This window comes from Armigeres subalbatus, chromosome 1 (genome assembly GCF_024139115.2).
Source record: "Armigeres subalbatus isolate Guangzhou_Male chromosome 1, GZ_Asu_2, whole genome shotgun sequence".
NCBI classification, from domain to species: domain Eukaryota; kingdom Metazoa; phylum Arthropoda; class Insecta; order Diptera; family Culicidae; genus Armigeres; species Armigeres subalbatus.
Genome location: NC_085139.1, coordinates 207338531 through 207355634, shown reverse-complemented (window position 1 = coordinate 207355634; position 17104 = coordinate 207338531). Strand labels below are relative to the sequence as shown.

At 43.0% G+C, this 17104-nt stretch overlaps 1 protein-coding gene across 4 annotated transcripts in view; it reads right to left on the bottom strand.

Moving 5' to 3' along the window:
* LOC134205704 (leucine-rich repeat flightless-interacting protein 2) overlaps positions 1-17104 on the bottom strand; it is a 109660-nt gene that overhangs the window by 18368 nt on the left and 74188 nt on the right. For 3 of the 4 annotated variants that reach the window (XM_062681236.1, XM_062681237.1, XM_062681235.1), the window contains exons 2-3: positions 12046-12633; positions 2092-2385 (exon numbers count right to left, since the gene is read on the bottom strand). In XM_062681236.1, coding sequence (XP_062537220.1) covers positions 2092-2385; positions 12046-12624 — 873 coding nt within the window. In that variant the 5' untranslated portion in view covers positions 12625-12633. The remainder of the gene's footprint in view (positions 1-2091; positions 2386-12045; positions 12634-17104) is intronic. The other variant, XM_062681238.1, reaches the window with a different exon arrangement.

Below are 17104 nucleotides of genomic sequence, written 5' to 3'. Positions count from 1 at the left end.
GAGAGTTCGTGGGGCAGTACCAGGCGGGTTTTATGGGCGAACGCTCCACCACGGACCAGGTGTTCGCCATACACCAAGTACTGCAGAAATGCCGCGAATACAACGTGCCCACACATCATCTATTCAACGACTTCAAAGCCGCATATGATACAATCGATCGGGACCAGCTATGGCAGCTAATGCACGAACACGGTTTTCCGGATAAACTGACACGGTTGATCAAAGCGACGATGGATCGGGTGATGTGCGTATTTCGAGTTTCAGGGGCATTCTCGAGTTCCTTCGAAACCCGCAGAGGGTTACGGCAAGGTGATGGTCTTTCGTGTCTGCTATTCAACATCGCTTTGGGAGCAATTCAAGAGCAGGGATTAACACGAGTGGTACAATTTTCAATAAGTCCGTCCAGCTATTTGGCTTCGCCGACGACATAGATATTATGGCACGTAACTTTGAGAAGATGGAGGAAGCCTACATCAGACTGAAGAGGGCAGCTAAGCGGATCGGACTAGTCATCAACACGTCGAAGACAAAGTACATGGTAGGAAGAGGTTCAAGAGACGACAATGTTTGCCACCCACCGCGAGGTTGCATCGGTGGTGACGAAATCGAGGTGGTAGAAGAATTTGTGTACTTGGGCTCACTGGTGACTTCCGAAAATGACACCAGCAGAGAAATTCGGAGACGCATAGTGGCTAGAAATCGTACGTACTTTGGACTCCGCAAGACGCTCCGATCGAATAGAGTTCGCCGCCGTACCAAACTGACAATCTTCAAAACGCTCATTAGACCGGTAGTCCTCCACGGACACGAGACCTGGACGATGCTCGTGGAGGACCAACGCGCACTTGGAGTTTTCGAAAGGAAAGTGCTGCGTATCATCTATGGTGGGGTGCAGATGGCGGACGGTACGTGGAGGAGGCGAATGAACCACGAGTTGCATCAGCTGTTGGGAGAACCATCCATCGTTCACACCGCGAAAATCGGACGACTGCGGTGGGCCGGGCACGTAGCCAGAATGTCGGACAATAACCCGGTGAAAATGGTTCTCGACAACGATCCGACGGGCACAAGAAGGCGAGGTACGCAGCGGGCAAGGTGGATCGATCAGGTGGAAGATGACTTGCGGACCCTCCGTAGACTGCGTGGTTGGCGACGTGTAGCCATGGACCGAGCCGAATGGAGAAGACTCTTATATACCGCACAGGCCACTTCGGCCTTAGTCTGAATAAATAATAATAAAAAAAATCATCATCAACGGAAAAAAACGTGTTTTCCATGGATCAGTTGAAAAACCTCTTCACACGGTTAGAAAAAAGGACCTTATTTTAGGTACATTTTTGCATTTCCCTCCCTCTTCTCTTTGTTGTCATAAAATGAAGAGCAAAACTACTCAACAAGGGCAGTAAAGTGTGTGAACCCAATGTACAGTAATTTTATGTTTACAAAAGTTAAGTAATATTTACTTAACTTTTGTTTTTGACTCTTCCTTCGAAAGTGTCTAAAATTTTGCTTTGTATGCGTTACGCAGGCGTGTTACGTATGAATCTATCAATAAATGTCTTAAATTATAAAATAAAATGTATGGTATTTTTTATATTTTGACTTTAATGTTGAAAATATAATTATAATAAATGATATGATATGGAAATATGCTTATTTTCTGATTTGTTTTAAATAAACAATTTTAATTCAGGAACATATAGAAGCATGTAACAAACAATTAGATTAGATTTTATTGCACCCTTATTTCGGTCAAGTTTTTTTTTACTTTAGTACACTATAATGTTACCTATTATATCTTGTAATGCTGCTGTGTTTGAAATTCAGGGCAAATTTTTATTTAAAACACTTAAATATTATTTTCTTCGGACGTTCTTCGCAAGTGAGTTAATGAAATCAATCAAAATGGTGGCATTCTTTTTAAATTTACACTTTTAATCGGTAAAATAACACTGCCTTTCTTCTCATTTAATACATACATAGCCACAGAAAAGTACAAGGATAATTTTCTGTTATTTTAAAATAGGGTAATTCGCCAAATGTTGAACGGAACGTTAATATTGAATATTGAAAATGAACATCTTCACTCACCTTCAGTTCATGCCGCAGGTCCCGCAAACTTCGGCCTTCCTCTTCGAGCGAGTCCTCGCTGCTTCTCCGCGAGGACAGCGAACTGCCCCGTACCGAGTTGTTGACCGTAAGGCGGGTGGATCGAGTTCCGAGCGAAATGTCCCCCAGCGTGGACAGCCCGGAGGACTGCTGCTGGAGGTCGAACACGCGGTCCGCATTCTGTTCCAGTTCCTTCTGCTGTCGCTCCAGCTCTCGCATCCGAATCTCGCGTGCCTCCGCACGTGCTTGCCGCCGTGCTGCCAGTCGGGCTTCCGCCTAGATGGAACAGTAGAAGAAACGAACGAAGGAGGGAAATGTAATAAATTCTTTTATTGTCAAATCGGTGGAAAATTTGTGAGGAAAGCAGATGCTTCGGTAAAGGAGTAACAAACCCATTGGGTTTCACAGCCATTAGGAGTGCGACACATAAAACACTAATGAAATACAGAGCAGCAAATTGACTATCACTTCCCTGGTTAGGATTTCGGGGTTTAGAGTAGAAATGATGATAGGAAGGAAAAATAACTGGAACGACTAGACGCTAGAAAGCGACAATAAACACGTAAACATTACGAGATAGTTTATGACGTAGGTTCTCGAACCCATTTCGGCGGATTTGTGAGGGTTAAATATTTTGTAATGCGGGTTATATTGCGTCACATCCAACAGTACAGTCGTGAATGGGTGGTTGAGTAACCAACGCAAATAACAAAATTCTGTTCTCGAACTGAGTCGATCGGTATCGAAATCACATCAATGTTGATGGTTGAATATGCATAGAATTTTGACATAAAAAGATTTCTAGTTGTGGGAAAATAATTGGCCTTCAACAAATCTTCAATTTTATAATTCATGTCATGCCTTTCAGCATGCTGACTAAATTTTGCATATTCGATGAAAAGGAATTCAAAACATTTTGGACAGTAATATAACTGATTCCAAACAGTTGGCTGACATATGTGCGATCTCCTCTTACTCCCGCGGTCAAGTCTCACACTCCCTCATCCGGAAAAAGGGAATAATTTAGGGAATCCCCTAGTTGCACCGTCTTTACGGCAACAAACACCCATGCCGCCGTGCGGCCCCTTGAATGATCGGTACATACCTTTTGCCTTTCGCTTGATTGTTGTTCATATTTAGAAAACGCTACTGCCACCCCCCAACTTCGTAGGTGGCAGGAACCAATCGATCGAGACTTGAGGGATTTTCCTTTAGATCCCGTCCCATTATCGTGTCGCTTCTTCGAGGGGAGTCATGCTCGCTCGGGGCTAACCGCGCAACAGCAAAACAAACTGTACACAGATGTTCTTGGTTGTGACGTGGGTTGATCGATTTTTAAGCGATGGCTTTCTAGCCTGGTTCGTCAGAAGAGGGAGCGTCGGATTCAACAACTACCGAAAACATTAAATTTAAGCCGGCGTGGGTCGGCGCAGTAGAGGGTTCGTGAACCGGCAATATTTTAGGTTAATTGGGAAACCTAAGAAGATTCTGGGAGTAATGTTATGACATTAAACACGATATACGGAATATGATATTATTTTGAACGAACCTAGCTTCTATATTCTATTGAGAAGTGAACATTATTTTAATCGATGGATCCTTGAATGATGCGAGATTGAAACAGCGAATGCCTAATTCTTAAAAGCATTTCTTTGAGCATCTATGTGGTATTAAAAGTTTGTTCGAATTGTAAGTAAGGCTCTACGATGGACATACTTTTTCGACATATAATTTCGAAATGATAGCATTCCTGAAAAATGATGAAGCCAAATGTAGTAAACCGTCATAGCCTGTTATCTTTGTTAACTGTTTGAGGTTGCCTTTTTTTGCTAACGATAAGATAAAAACAGCTATTGCACATCGTACGTTTGAATCTACTTGGTTTCGAAAATTGGAAAACAAACCGAACAGCCTATGAGTTATCTTCTTCTATCTTCTTCTTCTTCATATTCTCTATATATAAAAATGAGTTTGCATTTCTTTTGAGGCAATATAACTCACGAACGAATGGACCGATTTGCAAGATTTTCTCACTAAGCTGTGTTTATGTGTATGAAAGGATAGAACATTGGCAGGAAAAGTAGAACAAATGTAAAAATACTACGATTGCACGAGTTCTGAAACCATCAAGCTCGAACTGAAATCGATCTAGAGGGCGACGACTAAACGATTCACATTTAGGACGAAGAAAAAACAACCCGAGCAAGATCGTGCACGTTCTTCTAGTTATCATATAATAAGTCTCCGAAATACCTCTCGGTTAAGGTCACTCCTGACAGAATCCAAGATTCAAAGTGCTCGCGTTTTCGGGGGCACACCACTCGATACGGAGGCGGCGGACAACTGTCATTTTTGTTGATTCAGCTTTGCTGCGTCATGCGTGAAAAAATAAAAATGACAGTTGTGTGTTGCTTCCGTATCGAGTGGTGGCCCCCGAAAACGCGAGCACTTTAAAACTTGGATTGTGTCAGGAGTGACCTTAAAATGTCTGAAACTTTCTGTGATACTCTCTCCATATCAGTTTTTAATTTAATTTCTTTATCTAACAATTTTTATTTTACTTTCTTGTGTGTAACAGAATTGCTCGATTAGACTACTTGATCCGTCCAGGGTTATTACGGGGATTCCAAAATATTTTCCGCGCCGACTATTTAAAATCAAATCCGCGCCATTTCCGCGCGGGATAAAATCCAATCCGCGCGACTCAGTAATAAATGTTGGACAAATACGTGCCAAATATCGATTTTTGCTATCAACATTTTCTGAACTAAAACTTCAGACAACATATTTGAAAACATTGGTACTTTGCGTACCTGAAGGAATAAAATAGACCCCATCTCGCGGTCCTTAGTCTCTTACCCAGCAACTCCTATCCCTACCTCCTCGTGGCGCTGGCCGGGATACGAGTAATCTTAGGGAAGATCAGTAACCAACCCCGGTGGGAACTATCTTACTGAGCGTCTGTTCTCCATGTTAGGAGCGGCTCAGAACAGCGTCTGTTCTCCATGTTAGGGGCGGCTGATCATCGTCCGAGTGGCAGCGAGGGACTCTAAGTGAAACTGTGCACCATGGTCCACCGGGAATAAGAAGGAATGGTCCTCCGGAAATTCAGGGGGTTTGGTGTTTCACGCAACGAACAATAACAAGAAAGTACGGAATGCAATGGTACCATCGGCGAAGACAACTGCGACGAAAAGGGACTAGCGATTGGAAACTCGGTTCGTGGAACTGCAAATCTCTCAACTTCATCGGGAGCACACGCATACTCGCCGATGTGCTCAAGGACCGTGGATTCGGCATCGTAGCGCTGCAGGAGGTTTGTTGGAAGGGATCAATGGTGCGAACGTTTAGAGGTAATCATACCATCTACCAGAGCTGCGGCAACACACGCGAGCTGGGAACAGCTTTCATAGTGATGGGCGATATGCAAAGGCGCGTGATCGGGTGGTGGCCGATCAATGAAAGAATGTGCAGGTTGAGGATCAAAGGCCGGTTCTTCAACTTCAGCATAATCAACGTCCATAGCCCACACTCCGGAAGCACTGATGATGATAAGGACGCATTCTACGCGCAGCTGGAACGTGAGTACGACAGCTGCCCAAGCCACGACGTCAAAATCATCATAGGAGATTTGAACGCTCAGGTTGGCCAAGAGGAGGAGTTTAGACCGACTATTGGAAAGTTCAGCGCTCACCGGCTGACGAACGAAAACGGCCTACGACTAATTGATTTCGCCGCCTCCAAGAATATGGCCATTCGCAGCACCTACTTCCAACACAGCCTTCCGTATCGGTACACCTGGAGATCACCACTGCAGACAGAATCACAAATCGACCACGTTCTGATTGATAGACGGCACTTCTCCGACATTATAGACGTCAGGACATATCGTGGCGCTAACATCGACTCTGACCACTATCTGGTGATGGTTAAACTGCGTCCAAAACTATCCGTCATCATGTTCGGTACCGCAACCGCCGCGGTACGACCTAGAGCGACTGAAGCAACCTGATGTCGCCACTGCATACGCGCAGCATCTCGAGGCAGCGTTGCCGGAAGAGGGTGAGCTCGATGGGGCCCCTCTTGAGGACTGCTGGAATACAGTCAAAGCAGCCATTAACGACGCAGCGGAGAACAACGTCGGGTATATGAGTCGAAGTCGACGGAACGATTGGTTCGACGAAGAGTGCAGACAGATTCTGGAGAGGAAGGACGCAGCGCGGGCGGTCGCGCTGCAGCAAGGTACCCGGCAGAACGTGGAACGTTATAGACGGAAGCGGAGACAGCAGTCCCGCCTTTTTCAGGAGAAGAAACGCCGCCTGGAAGAAGCGGAGTGCGAGAAGATGGAACAGCTGTGCCGTTCTCAAGAAACACGCAAGTTCTACCAGAAGCTCAACGCATCCCGCAAAGGCTTCGTGCCGCGAGCCGAAATGTGCCGGGATAAGGATGGGAGCATCTTGACGGACGAACGTGTGGTGATCGAAAGGTGGAAGCAGCACTACGAAGAACATCTGAATGGCGCTGAGAGTACAGGCAGTGAAAGTCAAGGCAGCGGAGGAGATGACTACGTCAGTTCAGCGGACGATGGAAGCCAACCAGCCCCCACCTTGAGGGAAGTTAAGGATGCCATTCAACAGCTAAGGACCAACAAAGCAGCTGGTAAGGATGGTATCGGAGCTGAGCTCATCAAGATGGGCCCGGAAAAGCTGGCCACTTGCCTGCACAAACTGATAGTCAGAATCTGGGAAACCGAACAGCTACCGGAGGAGTGGAAGGAAGGGGTTATTTGCCCCATCTACAAGAAAGGCGACAAACTGGAGTGTGAGAACTTTCGAGCGATCACCATCCTTAATGCCGCCTACAAAGTGATATCCCAGATCATCTTCCGTCGTCTGTCACCATTAGTGAACGAGTTTGTGGGAAGTTATCAAGCCGGCTTCGTTGACGGCCGCTCGACAACGGACCAGATCTTTACTGTACGGCAAATCCTTCAAAATGCCGTGAATACCAGGTCCCAACGCACCATCTGTTCGTTGATTTCAAGGCGGCATACGACAGTATAGACCGCGTAGAGCTATGGAAAATTATGGACGAGAACAGCTTCCCTGGGAAGCTTACCAGACTGATCAAAGCAACGGTGGATGGTGTGCAAAACTGTGTGAAGATTTCGGGCGAACACTCCAGTTCGTTCGAATCGCGCCGGGGACTAAGACAAGGTGATGGACTTTCGTGCCTGTTGTTCAACATTGCGCTAGAAGGTGTTATGCGGAGAGCCGGGTGTAACAGCCGGGGTACGATTTTCAACAGATCCAGTCAATTTATTTGCTTCGCGGATGACATGGACATTGTCGGCCGAACATTTGCAAAGGTGGCAGAACTGTACACCCGCCTGAAACGTGAAGCAACAAAAAGTTGGACTGGTGGTGAATGCGTCAAAGACAAAGTACATGCTTGTGGGCGGAACCGAGCGCGACAGGGCCCGCCTGGGAAGCAGTGTTACGATAGACGGGGATACCTTCGAGGTGGTCGAGGAATTCGTCTACCTCGGATCCTTGCTAACGGCTGACAACAACGTTAGTCGTGAAATACGAAGGCGCATCATCTGTGGAAGTCGGGCCTACTACGGGCTCCAGAAGAAACTGCGGTCGAAAAAGATTCGCCACCGCACTAAATGTGTCATGTACAAGACGTTAATAAGACCGGTTGTCCTCTACGGACATGAAACATGGACAATGCTCGAGGAGGACTTGCAAGCACTCGGAGTATTCGAGAGACGGGTGCTTAGGATCATATTTGGTGGTGTGCATAAAGACGGTGTGTGGCGGCGAAGAATGAACCACGAGCTCTCCCAGCTCTACGTCGAACTCAGTATCAAGAAGGTAGCTAAAGTCGGAAGGGTACGATGGGCAGGACATGTTGCAAGAATGCCGGACAACAACCCTGCAAAGATGGTGTTCGCTTCCGATCCGGCAGGTACGAGACGGCAGCGAACAAGGTGGGCAGACCAGGTGCAAAACGACTTGGCGAGCGTGGGGCGTATTCGAGGATGGAAAGATGCGGCCTCGAACCATGTATTGTGGCGTCAAATTGTTGATTCAGTGTTATCTGTTCAGATGTAGACTAAATATTTTTTTATCTATCATTTATTTGGAAGGCTCATTTGCCGTGAAGCGTTACGGAGCCGGAATCATGTTTTTAAATACAGTTTATTATGATTCTTATTATGATTACCTCGAACCAAAATGCATAATGGTGGATGTGTAAAAATTTCAATAAAATCTTTTTGATAAAGTTCTGATAATTTTTGATTCTAAGACTTTGTATTGTACATAATATGCATGGCGTTCAGTAAATCAAAGACTTTTGAATCCGTCTTTCCCAAGTGGCACAGTGTATAAAGAGCTGTGGGACAAAAGACTTGTGATCCTACTTTCAAGAGGCTCGGAAGCCACTTTTCAAAAGGCTTGGAAGCCTCTCTTTAAGGGGCTCGGAAGCCTTTTTTCAAAAGACTCGGAATGCCCTCTTCAAGGGGCTTGGAAGCCTTCTTCCAAGAGGCTCGGATGTCTACATTCAAGAGACTTGGAAGTCTTCTTTAAAGAGGCTCGGAAGCCTCATTTCAAGAGGCTCGGAAGCCTCATTTCAAGAAGCTCTGAAGTCTCGTTTCAAGAGGTTTTGAAGCTTCTTTTCAAGAGGCTCGGAAGCCTTGGAGGTCTCCTTTCAAGCGACTCGGAAGCCTCCTTTTAAGAGGCTCGTAAACCTAGGAAGCCTACTTTCAAGAGGCTTGGAAACCTCCTTTCAAGAGGCTCTCTTTAAGAGGTTTGAGAGCCTTTCTTCAATAGACTTGGGTGCCTCCTTTAAAAATGCTAAGAAGCCTCCTTTTAAGAGGCTTAGATTTCTTCTTTCAAGAGGCTTGGAAGCCGCTTTTCAAGAGATTCCGAACCTCCTTTCAACAGGCTCGTAAACCTACTTTCAAATGACTCACAAGCCTTTCTTCAAGAGGCTCGGTAGTCTCGCTTCAAAAGAATTCTTCTTTCGAGAGGCGCGCAAGCCTCCTTTCAAAAAGCTCGGTAGCCTACTTAAAATAAGCTCGAAAGCCTCCTTTCAAGAGCCTCCCTTTAAGAGACTTGGGTGTATCCCATCAAGAAACTTTGGAGCCTCTTTAAAGGTGCTCAGAAGCCTCCTTTCAAGATGCTCGGAAGCCTTCTTTCAAAAGGCTCGGAAGTTAGCTTTCTAGGCTCAGAAAGCTCCTTTCAAGAGGCTCGGAAACCTTCTTTGAAGAGATTCGAAAGCCTTGTTTCAAGAAGCACGGAAGCTTCCTTTCAAGAGGCTCGGAAGTCTCCTTTCAAAAGGAGACCCCCGTTCCGATGTTGGACAATAATAATAACAAAGTGCTTCAGATAAATCTTCATGTAATGAGTGTTCGGAATATGAGTCTGTTTGGGATTTGAGTCAAAACGGTATTAGTGACGATCGCTCTATATTATTTAATAGAGCTCCCTATTATTCACCTTACCCACTAACACAAACATTCCTTCCCGATGTCTATGAAGGTAGTTTTTGCATTTAAAAGTGTTTCGTTTTTGTTTCGTGGAAAAATCTTTATTGTTTAAGGGTATTTTGTAGTATTTATATATTTGGAAATTTCTTTTCTTTTTTACTACATTGTTGGTAATTCCCTATTTTTTGTAATGAAAATTTCAAATGTTCGAAAAGTAGTTTTTTTTTTATTTTATCAAACTATAAAAGGGTGCATTTCAATTTTAGCCCCAAAGCCAATTATTTTATTGTTTTTTTATGGTCCTTCGTCATAAGGAAATTTGACCATTACGACTCTGATTGCTTCTAGGTTGAAGGTCCTGGTAATGCCCCATGCATTTGGTTCTCTCTATAATTTCTGAAAATCTGAATAGTCTTCTGAGGAGTTTTCGAAATAATTTCTTGAGGAATTTCTGGAAGAAGTCTCGAAGGAATGTTTGAATGCATTTTTGAAAGAACCTCCGGAGAAATTTATAACACAACTAGCAGAACGTACCCTGCGTTGCTCGTGTTTGTTGTTGAATGCCACATTATGATTTTTTTGCGACGTAGCACTCTAAATCAATTTTTGTGCTATTGCTATCGCATTGAGTTTCCTTACAACTCATTCTATTATTGTATTTTAATGATTTTTGAATTTTTCCTGCCAAATTTGCAAACTTCTTGTATACAAAAACACAGCAGACCTCACAGCGCATCTTACCGCAAGGCTAAGGAAGGCCCTCAAAAATTCATTTTTATATATGAAGATTATTAGAGTAATCGTCGAAAGATACTTGGGAGGAATCCAGAATGAATTTCGGAATGAAACGAACTCACATATTTCTAAAAAGAGCTGGTTTGTATTTAATTTGGATCGAATTGTTTTGAATTTCATTCAGTAACCAAATGGAAATCCTGTTTTTTATTTTCTCATGTAGATTAATATTGAAATCACGATGTTTAGGATAGAGCATAATTTTTATAAAGACCAATAATTCACCAAGAATTTTGTCTCTTCGAGCGACTTGTAATGCGGGTCATTTGTTTCTGGGCCATCACTTTTGTACTTCATACATCCTACACTACACTACTCTTATGCCGGAAAGCTAAGACTTTGGGAAGATCCCCAAGTAACCAATAAGCACTATATTTCGCCAAGTCAGCCATATAGTGCTACTGTAATGCTTATAAGTTTTTAAATAGCCGAATAGTAGTCTTATATGGCGGTTTGGCGTAATATAGTGCTAATGGTTACTTGGGTCCACAAAGTACGTCACGCAAAAAATGGCGATTTTCAGACCCCCCCGCCCTCCCCTTCGTCTGACTATTTGTAACAAACCTCTAAATTTTTTGTATTGACCGTGACGCCACTCTGAACCCCTCCCCCTCCTCCTAGAAGCGTGACGTACTTTGTGGATGGTCCCTTTACTTCCTATCCGAGGAAACCGTTACCTAACACTTTTCGTCTTAGAAAAGGCAGAGGAAACCTAGGTTCTAGGGTGAGAGGATCTATGATTATTTCCATCAGAAAAGCGTTTGAACAAGTGAAAATAATACATAACATAATCAACCTGTTGGCAAAATATTAACTAAATTGAATTATTGTGAAATAATATAGGTTTGAAGAAACATTTTAATTTTGTGAAAATTAAGCTCCAAAAATCAATAGTTAAGAGTTGCTGATTTTTACAAAAAGACGAATTGAATAATCTGTCGTGGTATGCGTAGTAGTGCTAAATAAAAGAAATTCAGTGGAAAAGGTTCATTTATGTGGCCTAGTAATGAAAGCGGCATAGACTGTATCAAACCGGAACCATAAATTGCAAAGTCAAAGAGGTACAACTATCAAGCAGTATTCACCACCGATCACTTTTTTATTCAGCGGAGCGGAAACTATTCCTTCGCGTGAGAAATACTCTTTATCGAATTTTCACCGTTACCAGCGGCTTTTGATTCCATACTGCAGGTCTTCAGTTGTATTTTAGAGTTGTTAAAATAACTAAATTTAACAACATATGGATAAAGATGCTTCAGCTTTTTTCATTGGCGGGAACTGCTTAATCTAAAAAGAGCAAACTATAGCGGGTGATCGTGCGCAATCATGCTCGGAGCTAAACGGAGGCATTTATGAGGTTTTGCTGAAAAAGCAGCTGGAGCCTCTTTCGCTGCATGAAATGATTGTTTCACTACTAAGGGCAATGAAACGAACAAATTCCATAGATATGACTTCGCATAATCACTCAGTGATAATTTTAACTATCCCCCAACACGTACACAATGGCCACGTTCACAATCGAAGTAAAAATACTTTCAGACAAAACATGACACATAATAAGAAATAATTCCCTACACCACATAACAATAACAATACACTTTCAATACGACGCAAAAAAATCTCAGAAATGAAATTGAACCTACTATATGGTTGGCCTTCTCCAGCAACTCCACGAACGCTTCGTCTTCGTCGGAACTGAACTCATCGCCGGTATGTGACACCGACAGGCGATGGTACTGCCGATGTGGTTCGTAGTAATGATGATCCGGATCGGTCACGTCCCCCGACCGTTGACTACCCGCATAGCTATTGAAACTCCGGTCCACTTCATCATCCGCATCCGGACTGGTACTCTTCCGGCTGTCCTTTGGTGAAAATTTCCCCCCAACACTCGATGACACGCTACCACCACTTCGGCTATTACTCACGGATCCCACCCCACTGGCCACCGATGTCGATTCGCGTAAACGCGAGTCACTTTTCCCACCGCTCACATCATTCCGATTGATATCCACGTTGAGCTCTTCGTTCGATTCGCGTATTTTCAGCTCCGTCGTCGACAGATCCACCCCCAACCGATGCAGATCGGTCTCTTCGAAGCTGTAGAACTCACCCGAACCCGGATCGTCATTATCGTTATCGTTGTGGTACAGAAACTTTTGACCAACGGCGACGCCGAGCCGGTCATCTTCACTAATACTCAGCTTGATATCACTTGTCATTATTCTATCCTGTGGATGAAATTTGGTACTTTTCAGCGAATGTGGCTTACACTTAAAGAACTTTGGAACGACACTGATTCGGCGATTCGAGTGCGGTTTGCTTTCACTGTGGCATTGAAATAGAATATCGTTGACGGCGTCGTCGTTGCGCACAGACCGATTTTTATCAGTTTATTGGTTCCGTTGCTGTAGTTGTCATTGACCGAGGAGGCACAGTTTGTCTTTGTATACCCCCACCCCACCCATGTTTGTATTGATAACCGACAAAGGTGCGGACAGTGGCGTTTGAGTGACATTAATTGATTAATCAATGCAACGTATATCACTTCTAACTTGGATGCTCTATATTTAGTGGAATCAGTGCAACAATGGGAATGACCCTGAATTGAAATAAGACGTGAGTGGCTCATAGGCATTAGCAGGGATTGGGATTTAGACTTCGGAGAGCCAAAAAACAGAAAATCCATTTGAATTATTTGAACTCCACAGCCACAGCACAGATGAGAATATATAACTATTCCAAAAAAATAGTTCATGAATCATTTAATCAGTAAAAAAATTGTAATAAATGAGATTTATAAAAAGATCTCTTATACCATATGAACTGCAATTTTATTGAATACCTCATAACCCTTTGATCACATCGCTTATTTAGCACACAAACCAATATATGTTATCTATCTACTGATAGATAACAGAGCGAATGTATCGTTTGCTTGAGAAATTGCATATGTGATATTTTTTGTCAAAGCGATTTTTTTTATATATTTCTTATCTAAAATTACGTACCTATACTGACAAAAATTATCAAGAAATACATACGTTTTATTCGAAGAAATGCTGAAGGTTAAAATTTCCGAATGACCAGCGCGTTGTGTTTTGTCTATAATTTTTGAGCATTTCAGTAATCAAAAATTCGGTACCAATTCGTTTGAAAACAGTATTTTGTTGTTTTGAAATGGACTTATGCTAGCTGTCTCTCAAACAAATGATTCAATTGTGTGTTCATCCATATCTTTGAGAGGATGGCATCATTTATTCAATTATTTGTAAATGACTTCGATTCATACTGAAGAGAGAAAAAACAGTTTGATAAAGTGAACGATTCAGTACAAGCAGAATGTTTCTAATTTTTTATGTAGGGGAACGGTTCGCCACTTCATCTCATAGCTCCTATTTCCATCTCATCAAAAACAAAGCAATGGAAAGGAATTTGGTTTGTTTATTATTTTTGTGATTTTTTTCATCAGTGAGCACGCATGTTGACAAAAAGAAGCGACGAATTAGGTGCCGTATTTCTTTGTTTAGCGATGAGATGGATATATGTACAGTGAGATGGAGATCGGAACAGTTCCCCTAGGTAGATATAATTTCTTCGAAATCCGATTGGGAAATCGAAAAAATACGCTACCGAACGCTACCTCTGAGAAACCATTATGTGAGGTTAAATCATGGGTAACCAACGTGAGCTAGAGCACAAATTTACATCTAAACCAAATTTAATTCCTCTGGAAGTCGTCTATAAAGTTGAATGGAGAAATCGCTTCAACTATTCAGGAATTTGCCGTTTTTTTGCTGAAACATTCGTGAGCGTGTTTAATGGCGATAGAATGAAACGTTACTACTGCTTTTGTTCAGATCTTTGATCATCAACGGAATCTTTTGTTGGAAGTTTGCATTAATGTTTCCATTTCACAAATGGGGAGACAAATGCGATGGGAACAACTATCGAGGGAATACGTTATTGTGCACCATTTCGAAGCTATTTTAAAACACTTATACGGTATACGTCTGACGGTTGAGGTGAAAATTAACGTAAAAATTGACTTGAAAATTGGTCCTCAGGGACCGGCTTCCGGAAGCTCTAGGACCATTCCAATGGGGCCAGGTTAGGCCATATCAATTTTCGGAGGACACTTTCGAGCTCCTGATCGCAAAATAATGACATATGATGTGTCGCAAGGTATATTTGCACCTGGACCGGATTCTAGATCCCCTGAAAGAAACCCAGGCGCACTGTCCATTGGAATTCCTGGAGGATTTTTTGAAGGAACTACTGGAGAACTTCCAAGGAAACTCCTGCAGGAATATCGAGAGGAACATTCGGAAGAATTACGAGATTTGCCGGAGTAACTCTTGTAAGAATTTTTGAAGAAATTCCTGCTCAGTTGACAGCATACTGTCGTTACGATCGGATGTGTTATTGTTTTTCACCGATCCTCGCTATACCATATTCATCTGAAGTTGATCTTCTATCGCGCCGGTGCCCTGGCTGGATACTTTTCAGGCTTTTGCAAAGGGCCCATAGCGGGTTAGGATTTTTCCCGAATCGCGCGTCTTTCCGGGTGATCGCGACCCGCGAGTGGGTTAGTACGTGAGTTAGTACGATTTTCATGGACAGGGATTGTACTACAGGCCCCCTGCAATACTTGAAAATGGAGGCGACCTCCGGCTCGATGCCACAAGATCCTTTTTTGCTACGGCTTTCGGTAGAGAGCACCAATCGACGTCGCATTCAAGGAAAATTTAGGTAGTTCATATGTACTGAAGGTGAGGAGCCGAGCGCAGTTCACAAGACTCTGCAAGATGACGAAACTGGCTGACGGAACTGAAGTCAAGATTAGCGAACATCCCCAACTCAACCAACGACAATGCGTAGTATCCTGCTACGATGCAATGACCCTCGATGACGCATACCTAAAGCAGCAACTGGAACCCCAAGGCGTGAAGGATCTGCGACAGGCGACGCAAGCCAGATGGTTCATTCGAAAACACGCCGACGATAATCCTCTTCATCAGCGGTACGGTAGTTCCAAAGCAGTTTTAGAGCAATTTTCCGTGGAATTCCTGGAGGAATTTCCGGAGAAGCTACCGAAGGAAATTTCGAAGTAACTCTTAGAGGTATTTTCGGAGGAATTTCCTAATGAACTCCTGGTTTTCAGAATGATTTCCATGGGAACTCTTGAACGACTTTTCGAAGGATCTACTTGAAGAATTTTCGAATGATCTCAGGATTTACTGGAAGAATTCTTGAATGATTTTCCTGAAAAACTCCTGGAGGAATTTCCGAAGAAACTCCTGGAGAAATTCCTAGAGGAACCTTGCGGAGCTACGGTCGCCTCTCCTCATCTCGATATTGAATAAGATAGAGGATGGAAGGACAATTGAAATGGGTTCTAGATCCAAAAAAGCTTGTTGCTATGAAAAACGACAATAAACCAAATGTCGTTTCCTGTTGTTGATGTGTTTGTTATTGTCCAAACATGGTCTAGTAGCCTTAAAATTTGAACATATCGACATTAGGAGAATGAAACCTGAACAAAATATGATCAGAACACATCGAGATAGGGAGGTTATCGGGATGCAGAAAGTCCAAATGTATGTAGATTAAAGGGACTGAGGGAACAACCGACATAGGGAGAGATATCGAGATGAAGAACATCGAGATGTAGAGAGTCGACTGTATTTCGGAAATTTTTGAAGTAACTTACGGAGCAATTACTGGAGGAATTTTTTATTTAAATCCTGGCGGAGATTTAACGCATGGAAGGATTTCCGAAGAAACTTCTAGAGGAACTCCTACAGGAACTTTCAAAGGAATTTTAAAGGAATTTTTTTGAAAGAATCTGAATTTCTGAAAGAAATCCTGGTGGATTTTCTATTGGAAGTTTTGGAGGAGGAGCTCCTGCAGAAATATCGGGAGGTATTTTCGGAGGAACTCCGGACAAATTTTCCGGAGTAACTCTTGTACGAATTTCCGGAGAAATTCCTGTATGAACTTCCGAAGGAATTCCTTAAGGAATTTTTGGAAGAACTCTTGGAGTAATTTCTGGTAATATTTCGGGAGGAATTCCGTAGGAACTCTTGAAGGATTTTTTTCAGAAATTCCGTGAAAAAGAACTCCTGGAGAACTTCCGGAAGAAATGCTGGTGGAATTTCCGAAGGAACTTTTGGAGGCATTTCGTGAGAAATTTCTGAAACAACTCCTGGCGGACTTTCCGTAGGAACTCTTGAACGAATTCTCGGATGAACTTCTGAAGGAACTCATGGAGGAGTTTTCGGAAGAACCCTTGGAGGAATTACCGGCAGAATTCATGGAGGTTTTTTGAGTACTTTCCGGAAGAACTACTGGAAGAACTTCGGAAGAGACTTTTGAAGGATCTTTCGGCGAACTTTTCGTCAAAAATCCAGGAGGCTTTTACGGAGGAATTTCTAAAAGAATTTCAGTAGGAACTCCTGTAGGAATAATCGAAGGAACTCCAAATTCGGCAGGAACTGCTAAAAAAAAATGCCGGAAGAATTCCTGTAAGAATTTTTGAAGGAATTTCTGCATGAGCTTCCGATGGAGTTTGCAAAGGATTTTCCGAAGGGGTTTCTGGAGGAATTTTCGATGGATTTCTGCAGCGATTTCTAACACCTAAACGTTATGCCTAAAAAAAAAACTTAGAATAAAAATCATGAATAACTAACAAAGAATTGC